This window comes from Coenobita brevimanus, chromosome 103 (assembly GCF_032717465.1).
Source record: "Coenobita brevimanus isolate Jiangsu-jjx chromosome 103, ASM3271746v2, whole genome shotgun sequence".
NCBI classification, from domain to species: domain Eukaryota; kingdom Metazoa; phylum Arthropoda; class Malacostraca; order Decapoda; family Coenobitidae; genus Coenobita; species Coenobita brevimanus.
The window spans coordinates 374,515-399,433 of record NC_137056.1 but is presented as its reverse complement, the minus strand read 5'-3'; the positions used below and the strand labels follow the sequence as shown (position 1 = coordinate 399,433).

The 24,919-nt window shown below is 42.2% G+C and overlaps 2 protein-coding genes across 4 annotated transcripts in view; one reads left to right on the top strand and one right to left on the bottom strand.

The window, feature by feature from the left end:
* Positions 1 to 18,006, top strand: part of LOC145415543 (protein MMS22-like) — a 51,296-nt gene extending 33,290 nt beyond the window's left edge. The window contains exons 14-21 of the mRNA XM_080284766.1: positions 48 to 312; positions 1,363 to 1,533; positions 4,228 to 4,350; positions 4,712 to 4,840; positions 9,935 to 10,075; positions 12,126 to 12,313; positions 13,609 to 13,800; positions 17,629 to 18,006. Of these exons, the coding sequence (XP_080140892.1) occupies positions 48 to 312; positions 1,363 to 1,533; positions 4,228 to 4,350; positions 4,712 to 4,840; positions 9,935 to 10,075; positions 12,126 to 12,313; positions 13,609 to 13,800; positions 17,629 to 17,695 (1,276 nt within the window). The 3' untranslated portion in view covers positions 17,696 to 18,006. The remainder of the gene's footprint in view (positions 1 to 47; positions 313 to 1,362; positions 1,534 to 4,227; positions 4,351 to 4,711; positions 4,841 to 9,934; positions 10,076 to 12,125; positions 12,314 to 13,608; positions 13,801 to 17,628) is intronic.
* Positions 18,007 to 19,938: 1,932 nt separating this feature from the next.
* Positions 19,939 to 24,823, bottom strand: LOC145415751 (uncharacterized). 3 transcript variants are annotated; one of them, XM_080284985.1, is made up of 2 exons: positions 24,558 to 24,823; positions 19,939 to 22,456 (listed from the first exon to the last, which is right to left on the bottom strand). In XM_080284985.1, exons 1-2 carry the CDS (start codon positions 24,620 to 24,622, stop codon positions 21,037 to 21,039), a joined length of 1,485 nt encoding a protein of 494 aa, XP_080141111.1. In that variant the 5' UTR covers positions 24,623 to 24,823; the 3' UTR covers positions 19,939 to 21,036. The 3 variants fall into 3 exon arrangements, with proteins under 3 accessions (XP_080141111.1, XP_080141113.1, XP_080141114.1); XM_080284987.1 differs by having other exon boundaries at positions 24,790 to 24,820; XM_080284988.1 differs by lacking the exon at positions 24,558 to 24,823 and adding an exon at positions 24,457 to 24,481.
* Positions 24,824 to 24,919: the final 96 nt, after the last annotated feature.

Below are 24,919 nucleotides of genomic sequence, written 5' to 3'. Positions count from 1 at the left end.
TCCTGAGAGGGTTAAGTCCTGTGACATATCCCTACCATATCCACCAGGTGCCGTATACACTATTTAGCATGGCTGCTGGACAATCTCAGACCAGTTGACCCACCTTGGCCTGGGCTGGAGGGTCAGGTAGTGTCAGCATGGCTGTGTACCCTGGTGACCCTTGGTGCCCTGGATGAGATAAGGGAGGTGTCTGACCACCTCACTGCCCTGCCTGGTGTGGCTCATTTCATGCCTCATCCTACCCCACCCTGTCCCTACACCCTGGCCAGGAGTTTCATGAAGACTGTGGGGAAGAAGCTGTCCAGTACTCAGGTGAGAGTACAACTTATTTCTTTGCATTTCCCCTAGCTTCACACTGAAATTCTTAGTGGTCATCAACCACCTTGCTATAAGGATGTTTTTATATTTTTTTCTTGCTGCTTGTGGATGACTTAACCCTGCCCAGGAGAGAGTTTTTGAACAGGAGGAAGAGAATATTCCTTCATTAACCTTCTTTCTGTGCAGAGACTAAGTTTTATAAAGTTGTTGTGTGTTGAATGATTAAAATGAAAAATACATCATCACCTCCCCATTTCCCACCCCACTTCATCCCAGCCTCCCCAAGTATGATGTCTTTTATTACTTGATTTCATAAACTGAAAACCTACAAACAAGCTTCTCCATGCACGAAGCTGAAAAATACCGTACTTAACGACAGGAGACTGTGAGAAGGTACTTTGTTTGTGGACAAAAAATCAGTTAACTTAAACAACAAAAGCACATTTTAAAGTTTTAACTTAAACAACAAAAGCACATTTTAAAGTTTTCCCACAGAGCTGTCAAGAACAATCTCCTGAGAGTTAATTCAGTGTTTGGATGGTCAAAGAGCCCTCCAAGACGTAACATGGTGATGGGATGAGGGTGTAGAAGCTGCAGTTAAGGAGAAAAAAAGGCTTTTCCAGGAATGGAAAAGATGTAGTAACAGAGAGGAATACTTGGCTGCCAAGCATAGGGCTTGAAAGGAAATATACAGGGCAAAATCTCAGTCTCTGAGACTTTCACTGGACAAAATAGATAGTGTTGATAGGAAGGATGTGGTATTTAAGGTGGCAAATCATATGTAAAGAGAAAACAAGGATATCATAGTTCAGCAGTGTGCAGACCGTTATGTTGTCTTCTAGCCCACTGATTTGTCGAAAGAGGATGAGCTCATGAGAGCAGGTTCTTCATTTTTTATTTTTATTTTTTGTAAATTAGTTTGTTTGTGAAACATATGTAAAGAATGCTAACCTAACTCAGTGTAACCAACCTAAAAAACTTGATCTAATCTAACTTCATCACTTGTAACCAAAACTTAACCTAATGAAACCTAGCCTGTAACAGAGCTTTGGTGAGTTCACGAGCTTGAGAGAACAAGTGGTTCCATATTTTGCTGGGCTGGATCGGGCAGGGGGCAGACTGCTGAAGAAGACGCCTGCACCCTCACACCTCCCTCAAGCCATAAGTTTACTTGCTGACCTCTTCCTCTATGCACACAATGCTATTTACATCCAGGTCAGTGTGTGTAATTAACTTGACTGTGTTGCTATCCCATTATCTTATGTTCATTTCACTTTAACTTGGCTTATGTTGCTATCCCATCATCTTAAATGTTCAGTAGTAACAATTGACTAATACTGTGATGCAGTACTTTTCTTTTTTTTAAGCTTACTTGGCTTAACCCTTTGGCTACCACCGGCAATTTTGTCACAGCCCCCTTTGAGAGACATTTATACACTCAAAAATGAAAATGCTTTTCCAGTGTTTTTGATTAGTGTCAAAAGTTCATGTATACATAAAGTTTTTGTATCTGGCATTAGAACTGCTCTGAAATTGAAAGTTTTGTCAAAATTGTTTTTTTATTAAATAAAATTGCATTTTAAAAAATTCATCAAAAGTATTAATATTGGAGTATATGTGGTCTAATTCATACTAAAGATTGTAAATTATCCCTGCTTTATCATGTTACAGCTGCAAATGTATACTGCCAAGGTTTCCATGGAAAATGATGATGTGATTTTCCAAAAAATAAAATTATGACCTGGCAAATCTAAACAGTAAAAAAATGTAATTGTAATGGGATCACATTCTACCCTGTTCCTTGAAAAATAGAAATTATCCATGCTTTATTGTGTTACAGCTACAAAAGTATACTGCCAGAGTTTCCATGGAAAATAATGATGTGATATTCCAAAAAATTAAATTGTGACTTCCTGGCAAATCTAAATAATAAAAAATATAATTGTATTGGGATCACATTTTTTCATGTTCCTTGAAAAATAGAAATAATGTAACTACAGTTTATCTACCCTATCTGACACTGACATACCCTCTTGTACACCTTCTGAGTGTGATATATCTTGAAATGGGATGAGGCATAATGCAGGTTTATTGATACATTCATTGCAAAAGTATGAAGTTTGCTTTCTTTTACATTGTCCCTTACCTTTCAGCTTACATTTTGAGGGCTCAGTACTGCACACACAGCAGTTTGGCTTATGTTTCTTGTTTTCAGAAATGGATACAAAATGCTTAGCTAATTTATTCAGTCTTCCGATATCTGGGGCATCATCACAGTACTGTAATTTACCTCTAATCACACTTGAGAGATGTGTACGACAGAAGGGAAAAAAACATCTATCTTCCCTAACAGTCTTTTCACAATAACTTTATCACCCACATTTATAACCCATGTATGCTTTTTTTCTAGTATAAACTCAAACAGGATGAGCTACAATAGCCTGCATATATATATATACCTGTATACCTCCAATAGATAGATTATTTGAGGCGCTGAGTGGAATAACCTCTTGTCCACCACAGCGGCCATTTTAGAGTTAAGTACACCAACTTATTCCCCAAACCCTCTTCTACTAGTACAATAACGAATCATGTGAAAAAATGTCCCCAACAAGGGTGAAAATCCCATTTTATAGAGGGTACTGACTGACCGTGCTGGACACGAAGGTTTTTATACTCTGCTAGGTGGACATTAGGTCCATTTTTGCCTGAATAATCCAGTCAGAAAAGTGTTGTGGCTTAGCATTGTCCTCCCCAAGTCCTGAACCTTGGAAACCAATATCAGGCTCAGTTATTCCACTGGTGTTAAGGTCGAATATTCTTATGAATTCACGTCAGACACGCATCTATTGTTAGCTCCATGTGGGGGAAGTCCCAGAATGCTAGTAATAACCACTCGAGCACCACAGGCCATCACAGGCAGATTTTCTTAGCTATATTTTATTTTTTTGTGCTGGTTTTGTGCTATATTAATGGATGTTGTGAAAGTACATGCATACATCATAAGGTTGGCTTCCAATAACACACATTTTTGGGAAAATGTAGTTCATTGTTGTCAGGAAAGAGGAGAAAGATGCTGTTAATATATTGTTCTTTCAAAATCCCATTGATTTACATACTCAGCAGATGTTTTCAGCTACTTTTGAAAAAAAAATTCACCAGAATATCTCTCTCGGTTGAAAAGATATGGCATTTTGAAAGTAAACAAACTAACAGCGTTTTTCTCCATTTTCTATATTTGGCGCACGAGAGGTTATTCCACTCAGCGCGCACGACTGGTATCACTGCTCTACTCACGGCACTGCTTGAACACAGTTACAGTGCACTACGATAGCAACTTGCGTAACGTTGGTGGCGCAACTCGATTCATGGCGGGCGAGCGTAAGGGAGATCCTCACTGACATGACCGGTGCGAGAATAGCGATACAGGTGAGCGCGGGGTGGGCGATTGGGGCCTGCATGAGCATTTCTGCGCATCCTGGGAGGCGGGTGGGCTCAGCTGGCAGCAGGAATGCGCGTGATTCAAAATTTTGGCCCGTCGTCTGCGGGTGTGATATCGGAGGGCCCATTGTTAAACCGGGGCTTGCCCATTGGGTATCAGGGCCTGGTGCAATTAGTACCCCCATCACTAAGCCAAGGTATCGCATCTAAGGGTATCGTATATCGGGGCATTACTGTAGTTGGTTTTGGTCCTTGGTTTAGCTGGTAGTTCATAGAAAACATCAGCTGTGCCTTGGCCAGCCTCAGTGCTTTATGGGAATTCCTTAAAAGAAAGTATGGTAGCATTTGATTGATTGAGTGATTGACTGATTCATAGATAGGAAAAGAAGTCTGGGTGATGATAATGTTGATTGATTGATTAATTGATACATACTAATACTGTATACTGACTACGCATTTTCTTATCAGTCCAACCCAGCGTGCCTCCTGCCTGGCCTAATGAGCGGAGTATTCCTGCCTTCTGTGGTGTACTGCACGGACAAGCCTCTGCCCCCACCCCTGGCTGCTGCCCTTGCCCCTGCCATTCCCAAGGTACCTAGGAGATCTAATTTTATTCAGCATAGACCCAGAGTTTGCTGTATGATATAGTGGTCTGTGACATTTGCTAAGTCATCTGCTGAGAAGAGGATATAAAGAAGGAGGAGAGTCCTTCTTTCTGCCATGCTTTTTCTTTTTTTCTGGTTCCTACCGCCCCCATTTGTAGGTGGGACTTGGGGATAGGATGATCATGATGATTATGGTGATGATGATACTGTTATAATGATAATATTGGTAATGATGTGGACAGTGATGGTTATTGGTGATAATAATAAGGATGATGATGGATGGATGGTGGTAAAGATGACATTGCCAATGGTTATTAATTTTCTTTTGTGTGTGTGTGTGTGTTGAGGTGATCCGAGGGTTGGGCTCTCTGGGTGTCAGTCAGGATGCATACCTGCAACGTTGCATACGTGACACCTTCACCCACTACCTCCCACGCTACCCTTCCACCAACACCACCCCAGTGCACCCTATTCTGGTGAGTAATTATGGTTTATTTATTTATTTATTTATTTAGATTAGATTTAGATTAGATTAGATTAGGTTATTTAGATTAGATGATTTATTTGTTTAGATTAGATGAGTTAGTTTTGTTCTTTGGGTGACATGTTATGTGCTGGAGGTGGGGCTGGAGCTAGCTCTGTGGCTAAAGTAAGGAGTGTTTGGAGGAAGTTCAGGGAGCTGTTGCCTCACCTGACATTTAGGGGGCTTTCTCTCCATGCTAAGAGATCTTTGTATGCAGCATGTGTTATACCCAATACCAATAATCTGGCCGGGCATGTATGACAACACTGTTCCCACCGAGATTCTGATTGGTTGGAGGTGTTTGTTCGATTTCGTTGTTGCTTCAACCGATACTCTCTTTATTATCAGATGTGATACTGAGTTTGTTGACAATACAATTGTAAAAAGCAGTACGAAATCCGATATATACCTAACAACAATGAAATTTTCGTAGGAAGATAGAGATATGAGTCAACAAAGTATTAGAACACTCCAAGTCAAGGTCAGCATTCGAACAATTCCTTTAAATCTCCGACACTCCGCAATATAACAGAAAATTAAGGAAACCTGCTTAATCTAAACGTTGGTATAACACATTTAAATTTTATGATCAGTCTGTTCTGTGATAATAGAGGAGATATAATGAAATAGTTTCCTTTAGCCTACTTTGATTTTCGCAATTTTTTCAAACCTCTCTCCCCGCTGAACTCGTCTTTTCATTAGAATTTTTAATTATTCAGAGTTGTGGCACAATTTAAGGGTGCGGACTGATCTTAAAATTTAAATGTGTGTTATACCGATGCTTAGATTAAGCAGGTTTCCTTGATTTTCTGTTATATTATGTAGTGTCGGAGATTTAAAGGAATTGTTCGAATGCTGACCTTGACTTGGACTGTTATAACACTTTGTTGACTCATATCTCTATGTTCCTACGAAAATTTCATTGTTGTTAAGTATATATCGGATTTCGTATTGCTTTTTACGATTGTATTGTCGACAAACTCAGCATCACATCTGATAATAAAGAGAGTATTGGTTTAAGCAACAACAAAATTGAACAAACACCTCCAGCCAATCAGAATCTCAGCAGGAACAGTGTTGCCATACATGCCTAGCCAGATTAACTGGTATGAGGTATAGGAGTGTAATGCTGTATGGTAATGAGACCTGGGCAGTAAAGGAAGAGGATCCACTAACTCGATGTAGTGCTGCTCTTGGAAGAGTTGAGGGGTAGGATGGAACTGGAGAGTATTGGTGTTGTGATGAGGAGAGGTAGTTTGAGATGGTTTGGGGATGTGGAGAGGATGGGGGATGATAATTGGGTGCAGACAATGATAGTTAATGTTAGGGGTAGGGTTGCAAGAGGTAAACCAAAAAAGACCTGGGACAAGGTCATTGAGTATGACCGTAGAGATAAGGGACTGAATAGGAAAGCTGCGAAAGATCGAGCAGCATATAGAGCTACCATTAGGTGACCAGACAAAGAGAGGTTCAAAAATGTTTAGATAAGGAGAGATGCAAATGAGGAAGAAAGAGCTAAAATAAAGGAGTTAGTAAAGGAAGCAAAGGCAAAGAATGAACAGAGAACGTACGAAGAGAAGACAGTGCTTATACCAGGAGAAGTTGTCAGGCATGGTTAGTTATCTACAGAAAGTGATTGAGAAAAGCAACAATATAATACTAATGGGTGATTTTAATTGTAATGAGGTGAACTGGGAGGAATGAGACTCAGGAGACAATGAAGATTCGTGGGGCGCTGTATTGTTAAACATAGCAACGAATAATGTAATGACACAGTGGGTAAAAGAAGAGACATGATTCCAAGGTGATGACACACCAGCAAGACTAGATTTACTGCAAACCAAAGAACCTGACGTAATTGAATCTTTGAAATATCTGACCCATAGGAAAAAGTGTTCGTGTGGTCATTGAGTTCCAGATGATAATAGGGAACGTGGTGCCAAGAGACGAGCTTTATAGACAGGGAAGATACAACTTTGGGAAAGCAAGCTTTACAGGATTGAGAAAATTTTTAAAAAATGCGGGTTGGAGAAAATTCAGAGAAACAAGAGAGATACAGAGGAAGTGAGATATCTTTCTAGACCTCTATAATTCTGGAGCGGAAAAATATGTGCCAAGAGTGGTTCAATAAAAGGTGTATGATAGCAAAAAAAGAGAGGGACATGGCGTGGAACAACTGGAGAAAGAGTGGTAATAACAGAACAAATGAAGAATATAAAAGAACTAGAAATGAATATACAAGAGTACATAGAGAGGAAGAAAGGAACTTTGAAAAAGGTATAATTGACAAGTGTAAGGAAGAACCCAAATTGTTTTATAGATTTGTCAGTGGCAAATTGAAACAAGAGGAAGGAATCACCAAACTGAAAGTAGAAGGAGAAGTCTATAAAGATGAGGCAATGCAAGCTGAAATAATGAACAAATGTTTCCAATCGGCTTTCACTAAAGAATGGGATTTTGTGGAGGGGGAAGGGGTGACTAGAAATGTAGTGATAAAAAATATAAAAGTGGAAGTGGAGGAAGTGTATAATTTACTGGAAACTCAAGATGTAAGGAAGGCCACAGGACCGGATGGAATCTCTAATTGGGTACTGAAGGAATGAGGAGAACAACTGGCCGATAAGATTCACAGCTTAACTGCGTGTGTTCTTTGGAAGAGGGGAAAGTGCCTCGGGAATGGAAGAGGGCAAATGTGGTACCAGTTAATAAGGCAGGAAACAAGAAAGAATCCCTGAATTATAGTCCAGTGTCCCTGACCAGCATGGTCACAAAATTGTGCGAGAGGATCCTGAAAGATAGATGGATAAAATATCTGGAAGAGATGAACATTTTGGTTGAAAGTCAGTTTAGATTCAGAAGTGGAAAGTCATGTGTTTCCAACTTGTTGAGCTTTTATTCAAGGGCGACTGACGTACTACAGGAGAGAGACGGTTGGGTGGATTGTGCGTATTTAGATTTGGAGAAGGCCTTCGACAAGGTACCCTGTAAGTGACTATTGTGGAAATTGGAGCATATAGGAGGACTGAAGGGAAACCCCCTGGAGTGGATGAGAGACTTTTTGAGAGACAGACAAATGAGGACAGTAATAAAGAACAGGATGTCTGGATGGAGGGAGGTAACAAGTGGAGTCCCTCAAGGCTCAGTGTTAGCGCCAGTAATGTTCTTGATTTAAGTAAATGATATGGTAGATGGAATGAATAGTTATACAAGTCTGTTTGCTAATGGTGCAAAGAACTTGAGGAAAGTAGAAGTTCAGGAAGACTGTGAAATGCTGCAGGAGGATTTGGATAGGATACATGATTGGAGCCGGATGTGGGAAATTAAATTGAACTAAAAAAAATGTAAAATATTGGAAATGGGTAAAAGTACCAAGAGGCCATCACTGAATTATTTGATAGGTAATGAACCAATCACAAAAGTGAGAGAAGAGAAAGATTTGGGAGTGCTGGTCCAGGATAGTTTGTCACCTGAAAAACACATGAACAAGACAGTTAGAGAGACATATAAACTCTTGACTATCTTTACCAACATAAGAGTAGCATTTCGTTACATGGATGATGAGATAATGAAAAAATTGATGGTGGCCATGATCCACCCCAGGTTAGAGGATGCAGCAGTAGTGTGGCCCTCACACAAAAAGAAAGATGTAAACAAGATTGAGAGAATACAAAGAACAGCAACTAAGATGGTCCCCAGCCTGGCAGATCTGTTGTACAGAGAGAGGCTGGAAAAGCTTGATTTGCCTTCCGTAGGGGAAAGGAGAGGGAGAGAGAGGGGCAACATGATTGCAGTGTTCAGGGCTATGATGGGAGTAGATAAAATTGACTGAGAAGATCTGTATGTTTGGGATACGAGAGCAACAAGAGGACACGGAATGAAACTGAAGAAGCCAAGCTGCTTGAAGGATATCAAGAAATATAGTTTTCCTTATAGCTGCATAGACCTGTGGAATAGCCTGGACAAAGAAATCGTCCAGTCTAAAAACTTAAACGAGTTCAAAGCAAAATTTGACTTATTGAGAAACAGGGACGGGACCTCCTGAGTGTAGCCCATTTCCTGTATATTACAGCTACATAAATACAACTAGATAAATACACACACACACACACACACACACACACACACACACACACACACACACACACACAGAAAACACCAGCTTAGTGCACCCCAGTGTGGTTAGGTCACAGGCTTGTATTCTAATGCCAGTATTTTTGTCAGATAAGGAAGCTTCCTAACATCTTTTCCTAAGCAATTTATTTTCTGTATTATATCTTACTGTTCTTCTTTGTGTTACATATTTCCCTCCAAAATTAAATGAATGTAAGGAGTTCTGTTTAATTGGAGGGATAAACAAATCAGTAAGGCCTATAGATAGATGTTAACACATTACCTAATTAAAATAGATAATTTTGGAAGACCCTGTATGATTATGAAACAATCCTGTCTTAGTTTTGAGTTTCCTTATAGTATGAGTTTGTGTATATTATTCAAGGGATGCTATGTTTTTACAACTTTATGTTCTGATACAGATCACTTAATGTTTTTTTGTGTGTTTTATATTCAGTTATTACCAGGATTTGCAACTTGTTCCACGAGTTTAGACAATACATCTTCATGTCTGTGAAGTAAGTATTGTTGTTGGTACCTTGCCCCAGCCTCTTTGGCCAAGCAGGCATGTCAACCACAGGCAGACAATTGCTTCTGTATGGTTGTCCAACATGTACAGTACAGTAATGTATGCACACCATGTAGGGAACCAGCACGTTGTTGTTGTAGACAGCACCATGCCTGGGTCAAACCATGATCCTTTGCAAGGTGCGGAGAAATAGGAGGAGGTTCCTGTGGGGACACTGCCTTTGCTTCACTCCATGCAGGGTAAACAGTGCCACCACATGTAGGCTTCTTATCAGCTCAAAAAATGTTAAGTATTTTATGAGTTCCTTCAAGGGCTTTTTGTAAATCAGTTGTAAAACTTGAGTTTAATAGCCTGAAGGGATAAAGTAGGATTGGTTGCTATCCTCCTGTTATGTTTTTAATCTTGCAGGCATGTTTGGAAGGTGGCGGTTATGCTGATGATGATGGTGCAGGGTTAGATGTGGTGAAGCAACTAAGACTCATGTTCCTTGAGGTGGTGAGAGATGCCTTCCTTAGCAAGAGAGCTACGCCAGCTGTGCACATCACCATGGTATGTACACATACTTTGTGTGGTATATCCTTGTTGTGTTGCCAGTTTTGTCAGCACTGTAGACTTGACTGAGAGTGAGGCCCTCCCTGTCGATCAAGCCCTTCACCTTCTGCCGAAACTCTTCTACTCCCTCCTCCTCGGTGTCCAAAGCTTTGTCGTGGGCCTTACGGTTGATAAGTCCACGTCGTATCTTGAAAGCGAAAAGCCAACCCTCGGATGCTTTGAAATCTGGGGTGTTGTGTAACCTTGAGAACTTCTCAGCAGCAGCCTTCAGCTCCATACCACGCACCAGTACGCCAGCAGCACATTGTTGACGATACCAAATCAGTGTGGAGCGGTCGATTTCTGCAAACTTGGGAGGGTACATAATCTTCCCCTGCACGTTATGTTTGGTCTTCGATGCGAAGTCAGCTGTGTACTGCATGCCTTTGTCCCAGAATTTCTTGATATTGAACAAGGTTGAGCAGGCCAGGTTGAATTCTCTGATGATGCGGGACTTTGACCATCCCGCGTCCACCTTCTCCGATATCTCCCTCTTCTTCTCCAGAGTCAGAACTACTCGTTTCCTCTTCTTTGGCGTCGGGGCTATCATCACACACACAAGTAAGAGGCAGCAGAGGAACAGCAGGGCCTGCAGCAGGTAGGGCACCATCACAAAAGCGAGCACGTGGGTGGCCATGGTGACGAACATGCACTCACGACGATGGGTAGGCGGGAAATGGGTAGGAGGCAGGGGCACTGTGCCAGACGTCGGCGGAACTACACACCAAAACACTGCTGTTCATCGCTGTGTGACAAGTTCTAAGTACAGTTGAAAACAAGTCAGCTCCCCCCCCCCCCCCCCGAAGGCCCGAGCCCAAATGTCTGGGACTTGGGCGTCTGGGTCCTAAAGGGATTACTGTGTGTGTATATATAATATATATATGGAGCCTCTGTGGTACAGTGATAAAGTGTGTGTTTTTGCACACTGGAGAGCGAGGGTTCGTGCCCCGCCAGGGTGAAAAACTTTGGGAGCGTTCTCCTGGCCACGTACTGCTTGGTGGACATCAAGGGTGCTGTGGTTGAACCAGTGTCACATACTATAAGAGTATGCTTGCACGCAGTTGGCTTGCATAGGCCAATTACACTTGGTTCACAGACTACACACACATCCAAAGCCACTCCAACACAACAATTACACTTACAAGCACTTCACACCCTACATACAGTCTCTACCAGACAGCCTAAGCCACTTGGTAGAGATACATTGGCTGTATCGTACCCACTTTGTTTGGGATAGGCTGGTCCTGCAGTGGATACTCAAACGGCTTGATGATGAGGATGATATATCTATCTATCTATCTATTGCGAGACGCCATAATCCCGTAAGGGGTGGCCATTTGACTTTGAGTTAGTTGTTTTATGGGGAGGGGCACTAACCCTTCACCAATCCACTTGTTGACACGTAGGGAACACGTATGGTTTGGTTATATGGTTACCACCCAGTGTTGTAAATGGTTTCTTGGCTTACAGGAAACCATTTGGCTTGTCACTCAATGTAAAGCCACCTGAAAAGGAAAGAAACGCAATAAGAAGTGACAGGGAAGATGGGAGAAATAGGAAGAGAGGAGGGCAGGCACAGAAAAAGAATGTGTGTGTGTTGAGGTGATCCAAGGGTTGGGCTCTCTGGGTGTCAGTCAGGATGCATACCTGCAACGTTGCATACGTGACACCTTCACCCACTACCTCCCACGCTACCCTTCCACCAACACCACCCCAGTGCACCCTATTCTGGTGAGGGTAATGAAATGGTTAATGAAGGTTACATCTTACTCCTCTGCATTGAAATATCTAATTTTAAGTCACTTGGAAAACAGACATAAGATGATGATGATAATGAACTCTGATGGTGCATGTGTTCAGTCAGGTTCTTGAGGTTTTGATTGTGGTTGTGATGTGTAGGTGGTGTGCTATGTGGTGCTGTTACTGCCACTGCTGGAACTGCTTCTTATGATGATGATACTGATGATTTTGCTATTGATGATGGTGCTGATAATTTTGTCTTGTACAGGCACTGAGTGTGGTTCGTGAGGGCATGGATCGTTGTGGTGATGCATGGGTGGAGGTGTGCTGTGCGGTGCTGTTACTGCCACTGCTAGAGCTGCTACTTACCATAGAGGACCTCACTACTAAGAAATGTGCTACACACCTTCTCAAACAACTGCTTACTCATGCACAGTGCACAGAAGTCCCACCCAGGTAGTGTTTAATAAATAATTGTACCTCATTTGTTTGCCTCTGACATAACATTCTGATATCACATCTTTAATATTATATCATGTTTGTATGGAATTTGAGGACTCTTAGTTGTGAGGTAGGAATGAGTCTGTTTGGTTACTAGTTAAATCAACCCTCAACTGTGACAGCACTTCACCATCAACTAGGCTGTGTGGGATAGGTCATTATTAAGTTACAGTAAATGCAGTGGAGGATCTCATTGCTAAGGAGTGCACCATACATCAGCTCATACAACTCCTCACTTGTGCATATTGCACATAAGTCCCACCCAGATACAGTTTCTTTATCTGTCTGTAGGTAGATGCCTTAATCCTAGAGGGGGAGGCCACAAAGAAATCTTCTCCATGTCACTGTCACCCTATCTTCTGCCAACAGGCTGCCATCCCTCCAGTTCACACCATCCATATTCATATACCTTTGCACCCCCTTCCTTTCCTCAGAGGGGTGCTTGTGGGTTCGTGAAGATGGCCTGTAGGTAGAGATCTGAGCTGGTTGTTTGGTGACAATGAGGAAAGGTGTCTCTTTCTGGAGAACTCAGGCATAACCGTAACATACAGTATTTCCTCATTTTTTGCGGGTTGAATGTTCCGCCAAAACCTCACGAAATGTGAAACATCGAAGTGTGAAGTTAAGAATCAATGGGAAAAATAGAAGAGTGGAGAGGGCATGAAATGAAGGAAGAAAGAAGGCAGATGTAATGAAGAAAGGGTGGAGGAAGCAGGAAATAAGAATGTAAGAAAGGCAGGTGTATGCAGGATGGGTGGAGGAGGCAGGAAGCGAAGGAAGGAGGGAAGGCAGAAGTAGGAGAAACACCAATGTGAGACTTAGTGTGTAGTGACATTTCGCCTTATGGCTTCTGAGGAAGCCATGAGGTGAAACGTCAATACACACTAAGTCCCATATTGGTGTTTCTTTCTCCAATTTGTCAATAAAAAGTGAATCAAGGCAGAAGTAACAAAGGAAGGGTGAAGGGGAAGGAAGCGTAGGCAGGAGGGAAGGCACAGGTAACAAACGAGGGGTGAAAGAGACGGGAAGTGAAGGAAGAAAGGCAGATGTAGTGAAGGAGGGATGAAAAATGGCAGGTGTAATGAAGGAGAGGAGGAGGAGGCAGGAAGGGAAGGAAAAAAGAAAGGCAAGTGTAATGAAGGAGGGATGAAGGATGCAGGAAGTGAAGGAGGGAAGGCAGATCTAATGATGGGGGGAAGACGATGTGGAACAAAGTATGTGTTATGTTACAGATGATCCTTCCCCTACAGAGAGGTGCTGACAGGTGCATTAAGACAGCTTGTGAGTCGACACCTGAGCTGGTCGTCTGGGCCAGTGTTCCGTGTGCTGCGTGTGGTTGGTGTGATGCACCGGGTGCTGGTCCTGGACACTCTTCCTCATATTACACAAGCTGTTGCCACCACCGAGGAGAAGAGAGGCACAGGCCTTGATAACACTCTGAGGTGGGCAGCTTGATTACTATACTCTTTTAACATTAATTTGGCTTAAAATTGCCATCTCCCCATCCTGATGTTGAGTTGTAACAGTAAAGTATGATGCTAGTCACGAAGAAGTGCTGTGGTAGGGAAGAAAAGCCATAGCACTGTCTATTTCTGCTGCTGTGTTACATTAATTAAGCTGCAGAAGGATGAAAACCTCTACCAAATTTGTGTGAAAGAACTATAGTCATGGTTAAAGTTGCTTCATTGGTAACTCATCCAGTCTGGAAATGGCTTTATTTTTGTTATTCTTGCTATCTCTTGGTAATATTCTTCAGCTTAGGATAGACTTTTGACATTTTAATATTGTTTTGAATCTGTAAGTGAGTATTTTTAGTGCTTTTAACATCAGTCATGAACCAGAAGCCTGTCTCCTTTTAGGAAGTCTGGAGAAACCCTGAATATGTCAAACTATAGATAGTCCTTGACTTAAGATGGGGTTACTGTCCGATGGATCCATTGTAAGTTGATTTGCTCATAAGTTGAAAATGCATATATGAGGTCTGTTCAGAAAGTATCCAACCTTAGGGCCTAAAAAAATAAACAGCTAACCTGTTGAGCTAGGACACTAATCCCCCTCAAAGTAGGCCCCTTCTGACTTCGACACACATAGCCCAACATTCTTTCCACTGCCTGAAACATTTTTAAAAGTCAGTTTTCAGTATCGCCTGCAGGTGCTTTGTCGCATTCGTCATGATCTCTTCTCTCGTCTCAAATCAGGAACCCTTCAGCAGAGTTTTGGGCTTGGGGAGTAACCAAAAGACACAAAGCCATGTCTGGTGAGTAGGGAGCCTGCCGGACCTGTGAGATGTTGAGCTTGACCAAAAATACCTGAATCAGTCATGGTGCAGTTTCCAACTTGCTGCTTTTCAAAGGTCTGGTCTCTTCTGCCAAACTGTGTCATGAAGACAATGAATAACATCAAGGTAGTAATGTCTGTTGACAGTCTCATCCACATTGACATTATGGAAGGAAAAATGGTTTTTAAACCACATAAGCCAGCCATGACTAACATTAAACTGCACATCACAGTCATGGCTTGCACATTCCTTTAACATCACAAAAAGAAAGCAGGTTGTATGGTTGGGTTCGAGATGAATTGAGTGCATTCTTGGTACCAAACTATAATACAGTGTAATATATGTATTTTACAGTAAAGCTGTAAACAATAACATATAATAATAAACAGTAGCTACATTCATATATTGATAACATTGCTGGTTATTATTACTGTAAGGTATTAGAAATTTGATTTTCACGACCATTATTCATACCGCTGGCAGCACAATCGGTTTGTTATGTGAGCGAGCTTCAGGAATGCTGCCTGGCTTGCTACTTATGACTACAACTGCCATCAGTTGCAACTCAGGAGTGCTTGTGAAGTCTTCTTTAAGTGCGAATGGGTCATAAGTTGGACTATCTTGATAAAACAAGAAAATGGAGGTTAGACAATGAATTTTTTTTACTCATGTTGCCTTTGGAGTTTCTCCATGGAACAACATCATAAAAGTAATACAAAACATTCAGTAGAGGAACTCCAAAGGCATCAAAATTCCATGTTCTATCCTCCATTTCTCTACATTGATTTTGGTGGTCAGATTTGTTCCCCAGTGCTCCTCATTTATCCCTGTGATTGTGGTCCCTACAAAAGAGAAGAAAGGTATGCAGCTGGACAGTATGCTAAAGTAGGCAGCTTGATTACCACATTTGTTTTTGGTTAACTGAACTTGGCAGGGATTTTTATCCTCTTGCTTATCGTTTTATTCTTTCCATCATCAAACAGTTTAATCAAGTCAGGTGAGGCTTTGAACATATTTTTCCTAGGTCACCCAGCTTTCCAGGGAAAATATAGGATGATGGTGATTGTTATGTTGATGTTGGCAAATCAGATGAAGAGAGAAAACAGGGACTGTCATAGGTAAGCATTGTGTAAAAAATGATGAAGGAAAGGTAGCGGTCAACAGTGAGGATATTAAAGACACCTGGGGAGAGCATTATAACCGGTTGCTGAATGAGGAGTTTGACTGGAACAGGGAAAGTTTGGAGTCAGTTGATCCAGTGGTTGGCCATTGACCTTTGACTGATGCAGCGGCTGTGAGCTGGGCAATAGGCAGGATGCAGTTGGGGAAGGTGGAAGGTGTGTCTGGGTTGACTGCTGAAATGCTAATGGCCTGAGAAGATACAGGAGTGGAGTTGGTTACTGGTTTAATAGATATGATTTTATTTGAGTGTGTTGTTCCAGATGACTGGCTGAAGAGTGTGATTGTACATATGTACAAGGGGAAGGGTGATGCCTTGAAAAAGAGAAATTATAGAGGTATAAAATTTTTGGGCCAAATAAATGAAGGTAATGGAGAGTTCTGGAAGGTATGGTTAGAGAAATAGTGAATATTGATAGAGATGCAGTTTGGGTTTATGCCTGGCATAGGGACCACTAATGCCATATTCATTGATTGCCAGCTTCAGGAAAATAGAGAAGAAAGAAGAGCGATCTGTACTTTGTTTTTGTTGATTTGGAGCAGGTCTTTGACAGACTCCCTAGGGAGGTGGTGGAGTGGGCATTGAGAAAGCTTGGGATTGAGGAGTAGTTGGTTAGAGTTGTTAAGGCTATGTATGTTGATGCTCACACCCTGGTGAGAGTGAATGGAGGTTTGAGTGATGAAGTTTCAGTGAATGTTGGTATGCATCAGGGGTCAGTCTTGAACCCCTTACTATTTATCCTTGTGCTTGAAGTCCACTTACTTGACTTCAGAAATGGATTCCCATGGAAGACGTACACAGATGATTTGGCGTTGATTGCAGAGAATGAAAGGGAGGCGGAGGAAAAATTTAGGAAATGGAGAGATGGTGTGGGGCACAGAGGGTTGAGAGTAAGTGCAGACAAAAAGGTGATGGTATCTAGGGCTGGTGGTAGTACTGTCAAAGAAGAGGGAGAGTGGCCATGTGCCGCTTGCCACAATGGCATGGGAAGTAGTTTCATCATGTGCAGTATTTAAGGTAAGTGGGTGCATAAGAGATGTGGTATAAATATAGACTGCGAGATAATGCTGATTTTGTGTGTGTGGTGTGTTGGGGAGAGCGTGTGGCAATTGTCAGGTGTGAAAGGATTGATCTTGGCGGTTAGTCTCTTGAGTGTGTTGAAGTGTTTTTTTGCTCGGGAGACATGTTATGTTCTGGAGGTGGGGAGACATGTTATGTTCACTCTGTGGCCAGAGTGAGGAGTGGTTGGAAGAAGTTCAGGGAGCTGTTGCCTCTCCTGTCAGTGCGAGGGCTCTCCCTCAGTGTTAAGGGATCTTTGTATGTGGCATGTGTTAGGAGTGTAATGCTGTATGATAGTGAGACTTGGGTAGTAAATGAAGAGAATATTCATAGGCTCAGATGTACAGAAATGACAACGATGAGATGGATGTGTAGTGCATCCATGAATGCGAGACCTTACGGGGCTAAGTTTACGATTGAAGAGTTGAGAGGAAGGATGGGACTGGAGTGTATTGGTGTTATGATGAGGGGTAGATTGAAATGGTTTGGGCATGTGGAAAGGAGGGATGACGATTGGTTGCAGAAAACAAAAAGTGTGAATGCTTGGTGTAGGATTGTGAGAGACAGTCTGAAAAAAACTTGGGATAAGGTCATAGAGTGCAACCTCAGGGATAAAGGACTGAATAGGGAGGCTGTCAGAGATCAAGGAGCATGGAGAGCTGTGATTAGGTGACTGGGGTTGATGCATGCAAGCATGTTGGAGCCTTTATAAACAAAACAAAATGATGTTGAGATCCTTTTTATTTTTTTCAGACAGGGGTACCAGTTGTTGCTGTCCTCCTTGGGAGTGAGTGAGGATAATGAACAGTCTGTGGAATAGGCTGCACTGCCTAACTTTGCATACATAATATACATAACAATACCGACGTGCTGATATGCAGAAATAAATGGGTAAGAAAGTAGTGCAGAAATTCATTTAACCCAGTGTGCCCTGGGGATATCTGTTTCATTTTACTTTTGCAATAATTTCACGGAGTACAGGACAGAATTATCAAATTGAAGGGGTTAGATATACCCTTAATAAACACCTTGAATGAGATGTCTTTCTTAGTTTGAGTAAAATTGCCTATACTGTAGTTCTTTTACCTTACCTTGGACTAAGCCTTTTGTAGTCAATTTCACACAACTCATCCCCCCCCACCCCCCCACCCCCCAAAAAAAAAAGTTATGGCTCTACATCTTTTCCATGAAACTTTTTTGTGTGAATAGTACCATATTCCAGCATAAATCTACTGTTACTGCATAGTATCCAAGATGGAGAGATTCATTCTTAGGCCAAGTTAAAGTCATATGATTGTAGCAGCAGCAAGATTATACCTTTTATATATATACATACATACATACATATATATATATATATATATAGGTATGTCTATATATTTAAAAAAAAAGTAAAAAAAGCCTTACCCAGATTGAAGGGATTCGTATAATTTCTAAAGACTCCAGCATGCTTGCATGCATCAGCCTGGTCAGTTAATAGCAGCTCTCCACGCTGCTTGCTCTCTGGCAGCCTCCATATTCAGTCTTTCATCCCTGAGGTCAAAATCTATGACCCTGACCCAGGTCTTTTTCAGTCTGCCTCTCGCAACCATGCCCCCAGTGTTAACACTTCTCACTCTCTGCACCCACTTGTCATCCTCCATCCTTTTTAATGTGATGATGTATTTTTCATTATATTTTTACTACTTCAGGGTGGTTTTTATTCAGGTCATGGGAGTTCTTTTATAGTGAAAAGGTTAATGAAAGTTGTCTAACCCCTCCAGTCTGAAAAAAATTCTCTTTATCTGCTTAGTATTCTGCAGCCATATGCTTCATCCTGGAAGGGGTGGCCAAAAACAGTTTGCCTCCATGTTGCCCTCTCTCCAGCTTATATCCCCTTCTTTCATATACCTCTTCACAGCATCCCAGCCTATTATTTTTGATCTCTCCTTCTTCCTCCCCTCTTTCACCTCATTCACATATTCTTTTTGAGTCAGCCTCATTTTCTTTCTCCCCCTCCACCTTACTCACATGTACTCTCTCAGTCATTCTCATTCTCCCTCCCCCCCTCCACTTCACGCACATTTATAGTCTGAGTCAGCCTCATTCTCCATTCTCTCCATGTGGCCAGACTATCTCAAGGAATAGCTGATACTTGGAGAGAGTAGCAAGAATAAACTACAGTAAATATATATCATTAAAGTGAATGGGTAGTGGTAGACAGGGGCACTCACCATCCACCCACTCGATGTAGTGCTGCTCTCGTGTGACTGCCCTTTCCTCTCCTCCTTCCTTCTTTCACTCCTTCCTCAACTTTCTTTCTTTCCTTCATTTGTATCTCTTTTTTTCTTCCTATGGGTGACTCTAACTGAGTGGCAAGCCAAATGCTTTCATGTACACCAGGAAACCCTTTACTATGCTGGGTGGTAACCATATAACCAAATTATGGTGCTTGGTGGTTTAGTGGGTAATTAAGGCGTTCCAGTCGGATTGAGCCTGTTCAGGTTTATATCCAAGGGATGGTTGGGGTTTATTGCTCAAGAAATGCCACTCAGGGATGAGTGAGGCTGGTCACTTTCATCTTAAATGTCAGGACCAATTTGCCTCGCCCCTGGCTCCTACCCTCATACGGCAACACAGGGTTAGATGATGAAGATGTATAGTGAAAGAGGAAGCTAAAAGGAAAATGGCTTCAAAGTGATAGAGGCATTGGTCTTCATGTAAATAGAATTTTGTATGGCTTCATTGATGAAAACTATTATCATCCAGTATTTTTGCCATTTTAGTACAAAAAATCATTGTTATATGGTGCCCCTCACCCTTTTTTTTAGTTCATTTTTTGGTAAGTTCATACCGTAGTAATCTACAGAAAAACTGATTATTAAAATTGTATTGCTACTTCTAGAGCTGATTTGCCATTATCTTGTGTTTGTGCCTTTTTAGTACAGAAAATCCTTGTTGAAGTTTGTTTTTTATATACATATTTGCTAGTAAATCCATAGTAATTAAGGGAAATTTGTCAGTTAAAATTTCCTATCAACTGACAAGACAAAGCTGGTTTTCCAGTCCCCCCCCCCCCACACACACACACGAGTCATGCTCCCTTGTAAGGAATCTCCATACTGAGGTTGGCCATAGTGCAGCTTAATACTGTTTATGAAGTGGAAGCTGAACCAAGTGCCAAAATCAGCTGTTTACTTCCCAACAGTTGCTGGAAGCCGTTAGAAAAAAAGATACTTGAGATGTGTAATAAGATCTGTAATAATATGAAAGCCCCAGCTTGGAATTTGTGTAGTCACTCAGAAAAAAGATTACTAATTAGGCTATATGTCTGTGATGCAGTGCATAGGTTTCTGTGGTGTTCAAAAACAACTTTAGCACTGCCAAGCGACGTGTTCTTGTAGGCTATAGCACATAATTGTCAATTATTTCAAATAAAAATACCGTATCAAATCATCAAATATGGTGGCTATGGTAGTACAAAGGTGACACAGCTATTATATACAGTACTTATGGCACACAGTAAAATGCCTCAAGATCCCAATGTTACTCTTTATAACATTTATGGTTCAGAATGTAATTACAATCCAGTTTCCTTAAATAGCTGTGGTAGGTACTAACACTCAGACAAACAGACACCACTTGATATCCTACTGAGCCTGGGGACATCTTATATATTTTAATCTTGATATATCTTGACAAGCTGATTCATTGTAGACATCTCAAACTGGTGTGGGTCTGTTGTAGCCTTCATACAGGTAAACAGTTAGACTAAAAGTGACCTCCCCTAAGTTGAATAAAGTCATCTGGTAAGAGCAAGAATAAACTCAAAACAATATAACTTGAATTCAAGTACAGTACTGTAGTTAAAGTGAATACAGTTAAATCATCTGGCAGTACTGAGAAAATAAAAGGCATTTTTAATGTTATGGAAGGGTTAACTTGCTGAACCTGTTTGTTTGTTTGTTTATTTTTCCTACCAGCAGATGATTTTACTCAAATTTTGGGAAAGACCCTTTGCATTGAAGAAGTCCATTACGGTAGGCCTATATCATACCTCTTCGGTTCAAAAGGTCTCTCCTAATCTGAACAGTGTTTTCTGGAAGCAGCAAGAATTAGCTAAAAAATAATATCACCAAAATGAAGGGGTTGACATGGTTGTGTAAACGACAGATAAATGACCTAACTGTTGATAAGCCACTTACGGTAGAGGAGAGACTTCTCAATTTTCTCAACAAATCTTTTGTTGGATGGAAGGTGTTGTGTGTCTTGGTGTGTGTCTTTGGGAGTTTCAGTCAGGCACATTACAAAGTGATACACCATAATGGTTCCACCCGAAATGTGTTGGCTTGTGGCTGGACCGGACTGACTGGACCTTGACAGAGTGGATGCAGCCATAAGGTGTGGACGCAGCACAGCCACACCCGCTTCCTCAGCTGGGCCAGCAGTGTGGATAGGGTGGGCCAGCATCAGGGCTGCACCCTGACCTAGCCCATGCTCCTGATCCAGACACACCCGCTGGGAGGTGAGGTGAAACTGAAGCAGGTCTTGGGCAGGGCGGTGGGTGGCCCCAAGGGAGGCCAGTGCAGCTTGCAAGGTGGGGTGATGAGGCAGCAGCAGGTACTGGTCCAAACCCAGAACCACCACATTCTCTTGGCTGTCCCGGTGCCGCCACACACAGTCCAGCTCCACCACTACCCTCGCCACATCAGGGATTAGTGGGAACCCAGCCACAGGACTGAACATCTTCTCCTCGTACTGAAGACCCAGCTGGTCCCCATACTGGTCCAGCAGCCTGCGTGCCAGTGGGGGCAGCACCCCCCCATACAAAACAAAGCGGTTCACCCCAATGCCGTGGTGGTGAGCCATGAACTCTACCACCTTGAGGGTAGCCATGGGTGCCGGTGGTGGTGATACACATACAGTGGTTTTGTCTGTTAGAGTCTTGACACTGTAAGCCTGGTGCACAAACAGTGGGTGTGAGGCTGCTCCCTCACCCACCCTCAGCTGCAGTTGGTGGGGCATCTGGCTCAGCATCAACCGGGAGTCATCAGCTGTGCACAGCAGGAACAGCACAGTGATGTTGTGGTTGGCGGTGGTGTGGCTATGGTGACGCTCCCTAGCTACTTCCAGGCTGCAGGTCCCCACCACTGCCTCTGCTTCCGTCTCAAACCACAACAGGCAGGTCAGGCTCTGGGGTGGCTTGGTGCTGGCGCGCACCACCCCCAGCACCCTCACACACGGCTCGCCCATGCCGCTCTGGTCGTCCCAGAATGCAGAGTACACCTGGAGGTCATTGGACACCTGGACCCAGTCAGCAGGAGGAGAGGTGAGTGGGTGGTGGGCATTGGATCCACACTGGAGGCGATCAATCTCACCTGGATCCGGAGGTTGACCAAAGGTGTCTAGGTACTGGAGGGTGTAGCGCAGACGCTCATACTCGTGCTTGTAGAACAGGAATGCCACCAGGCTGACGGCCGCAATGACTGTCAGTGCCAGCTGCTGGTATTTGCGCATCCTCCCACCAGGTGGCTTGGCACCCGAGCTGTCATGTACTGCCGCAACCTCACGACCTACGTTATCTCTGACCTCAGGCATCCATCTGTAGACAAAGGTAAACATTCAAATCAGTGGTGTTGATTTTATATACATACAGTAAGGTCTCCTGTACAAAGGAAAGGGGGAAAAAGAAGTGTGTGGTAATCATAAGGGCATTTGTCTTCTTAGTGTAACAGAAAAAGTATATGGTAGGATACTCACTGACAAAGTTAGGGAAATAACAGAGGATTTAGTTGAACAAGGAGGTTTTAGGAAGGGAAGAGATTCTGTAGATCAGATATACATGCTTAGGTCTTTAGCAGAAATGTTTCTAGAGAAGGGAAAGAAGTATGCACCATTCGTGGATTTGGAGAAAGCATTTGGCAGAGTGGATAGACATGGAATGTGGAAAATATTAAAAATATGTGGAGCAAATGGGAAGGTGTTGAATACTGTAAAGAGTATGTATGATGATGCTAAGACTGCAATGCATGTGGATGGTGAACTGATTGAATTTTTGTTCTTAATGTTGGATTGAAACAGGGATGTGTCATGTCTACATGGTTGTTCAATGGATGGGGCTATAAAAGAGATACAAGGTGGGTCAGTGGATATTGGAGCAGCCCTAATGAGAGAGGGCAGCGCTTAGAAACTTCCTGTTCTGTTATATGCTGATGATACTGTATTGTTAAGTGAAGACGAAGGGGAACCGCAAGGCTCGATAGATGAGTCTGGGGGTAAGAAATGGAATCTAATATGAATGTAGGGAAGAGTAAAGTTATGGTATTCAAGAGAAATGAAGTCCTGAATGCACAGTGAGGTTGGATGGTGAGGAAAAGGATAATGTGCATGCATTTTAAGTACATTATTTGGGTAATGTGATGAGTAAGGATGGAAGTTTGAAGAACAAGTGCTTGAAAGGGTACAACAAGGAAAATAGGTTGCTGGTTACTTGAAAGCAGTGATAAGAAACAGGGAAGTGAGCATGGAAGTGAAAAAGTTACTTCATGACAGTATTGTGATACCAACACTAATGTATGGAAGTGAAGCTTGGACCTTGTTGGAAAGGCACAATTCGAGAGTGACAGAGTTATCTGAGAGGAAGATGTGGAATTACAAGGAGAGACTGACAAATGAGGAAGTAAAGAAGCATTCTGGTGTGGATGTGGATGTGACAGACAGCATGAGAAGAAATACATTGAGGTGATCTGGCCATGTGGAGAGTAAGACTAATGAGAAGAATGAATGTGTGAGGGGGGGAGAGGGAGTGGGAGGTTGAGATTAGATGGAGGGATGGAGTGGAGAGGTATATGAGAGAGGGGTGTGTGAGCTGGTGTAAGGGCAGCAAAATGGCAGGGGACAGGGTGGCATGGAGATGATTTGTTTGTGGCCACCCCTTATGGAATTAAGGCATTTGGCAATACAGATACTGTAGATAGCAGTGGTTGGTGGTGGTGACCATCATCCACAAACCATGTAGCACTGCCTTCTTCCTTCACCCTTATCATTCTTTTTTTGTGTCGGCCATCCTCTTTTCCTATTTCTTCCATCTTTCCTCTCACCATTTATTTCTCTTCCTTCCTCTTTAGATAGCTTTAAATTGAGTGACAAGCATAATGGTTTCCTGTACACCAGAAAACCATTTACTGTACAACACTGGATGATAACCATATAGCCAACCCATATGTGGGTATTGTTATAGTTTCAGCCAAAAAAAAGAAATGATATTTTGATAGGTTTTATCAGTATTTTTGACAATTCTGACACTTTTCTTCTATGGCATTTTTGTTGCAAATTGCTTTTATTATACTCTTGAAGGTTTGGTTAGTTTATCTTCAAGAGTAAAATTAAAATTAATTGCAATGAAAATGCCACAGAGGCAAAGTCTTAGAACTGTCCAAAATACCGAAAAAACATCAAAATCCCATAACTGTTTTTGGCTGAAACTATAATTTTACCCACACGTGAACCCTTAATGTCAACAAGTGAGTTAGTGGAGGTTTTGTGCCCCTCCTCGTAAAACAACAAACTAAGGATTATGACGTCTGGCTATAATGATAGTACCTGAGGTCTGGCCTGACGCACTCCACTTCTTCCTGTCCCACACTGCCTCCCACGTCACCTTTGTTACCTTTTTTGACACCCTGATAACCACTCTACTTAACTGTCGATGCAGCAAAATCCTGTGGTAGTTAATATTCCGCGTTAACACACCATACACAACGTTCATCGGGCGTGGCTCAACATCTCAGCCTCGGTGTCTTATTTATTATAGCATAATTAGTGAAAGAACTTTTCTAATTTATATTGCAGAACCTACACAAATATTGCTGTTTGAGATAAATTTCGTGGTTTATTTTCCTTAGCATAATGAGAAAAACTGGTTCGGGCAGTCACCGAAGTCCTCAGTTGTGCATATAAACAATCGTTCCGAGGCTCGAGCAGGGTTGCCAGGTGTTGCAGTACTCATGCGGCATCAATGACTCGACTAATAATCAGATCACATTTTTCATTCATTGGAATTTTT

Excerpts from the sequence above, each read along its gene's own strand:
- LOC145415751 (XM_080284985.1), bottom strand. The coding sequence starts at position 24,622 with ATGAACGTTGTGTATGGTGTGTTAACGCGGAATATTAACTACCACAGG. Across the intron at positions 22,457-24,557 it reads AGGATTTTGCTGCATCGACA|ATGGATGCCTGAGGTCAGAG; the intron begins GTTAAGTAGAGT and ends CTTTGTCTACAG.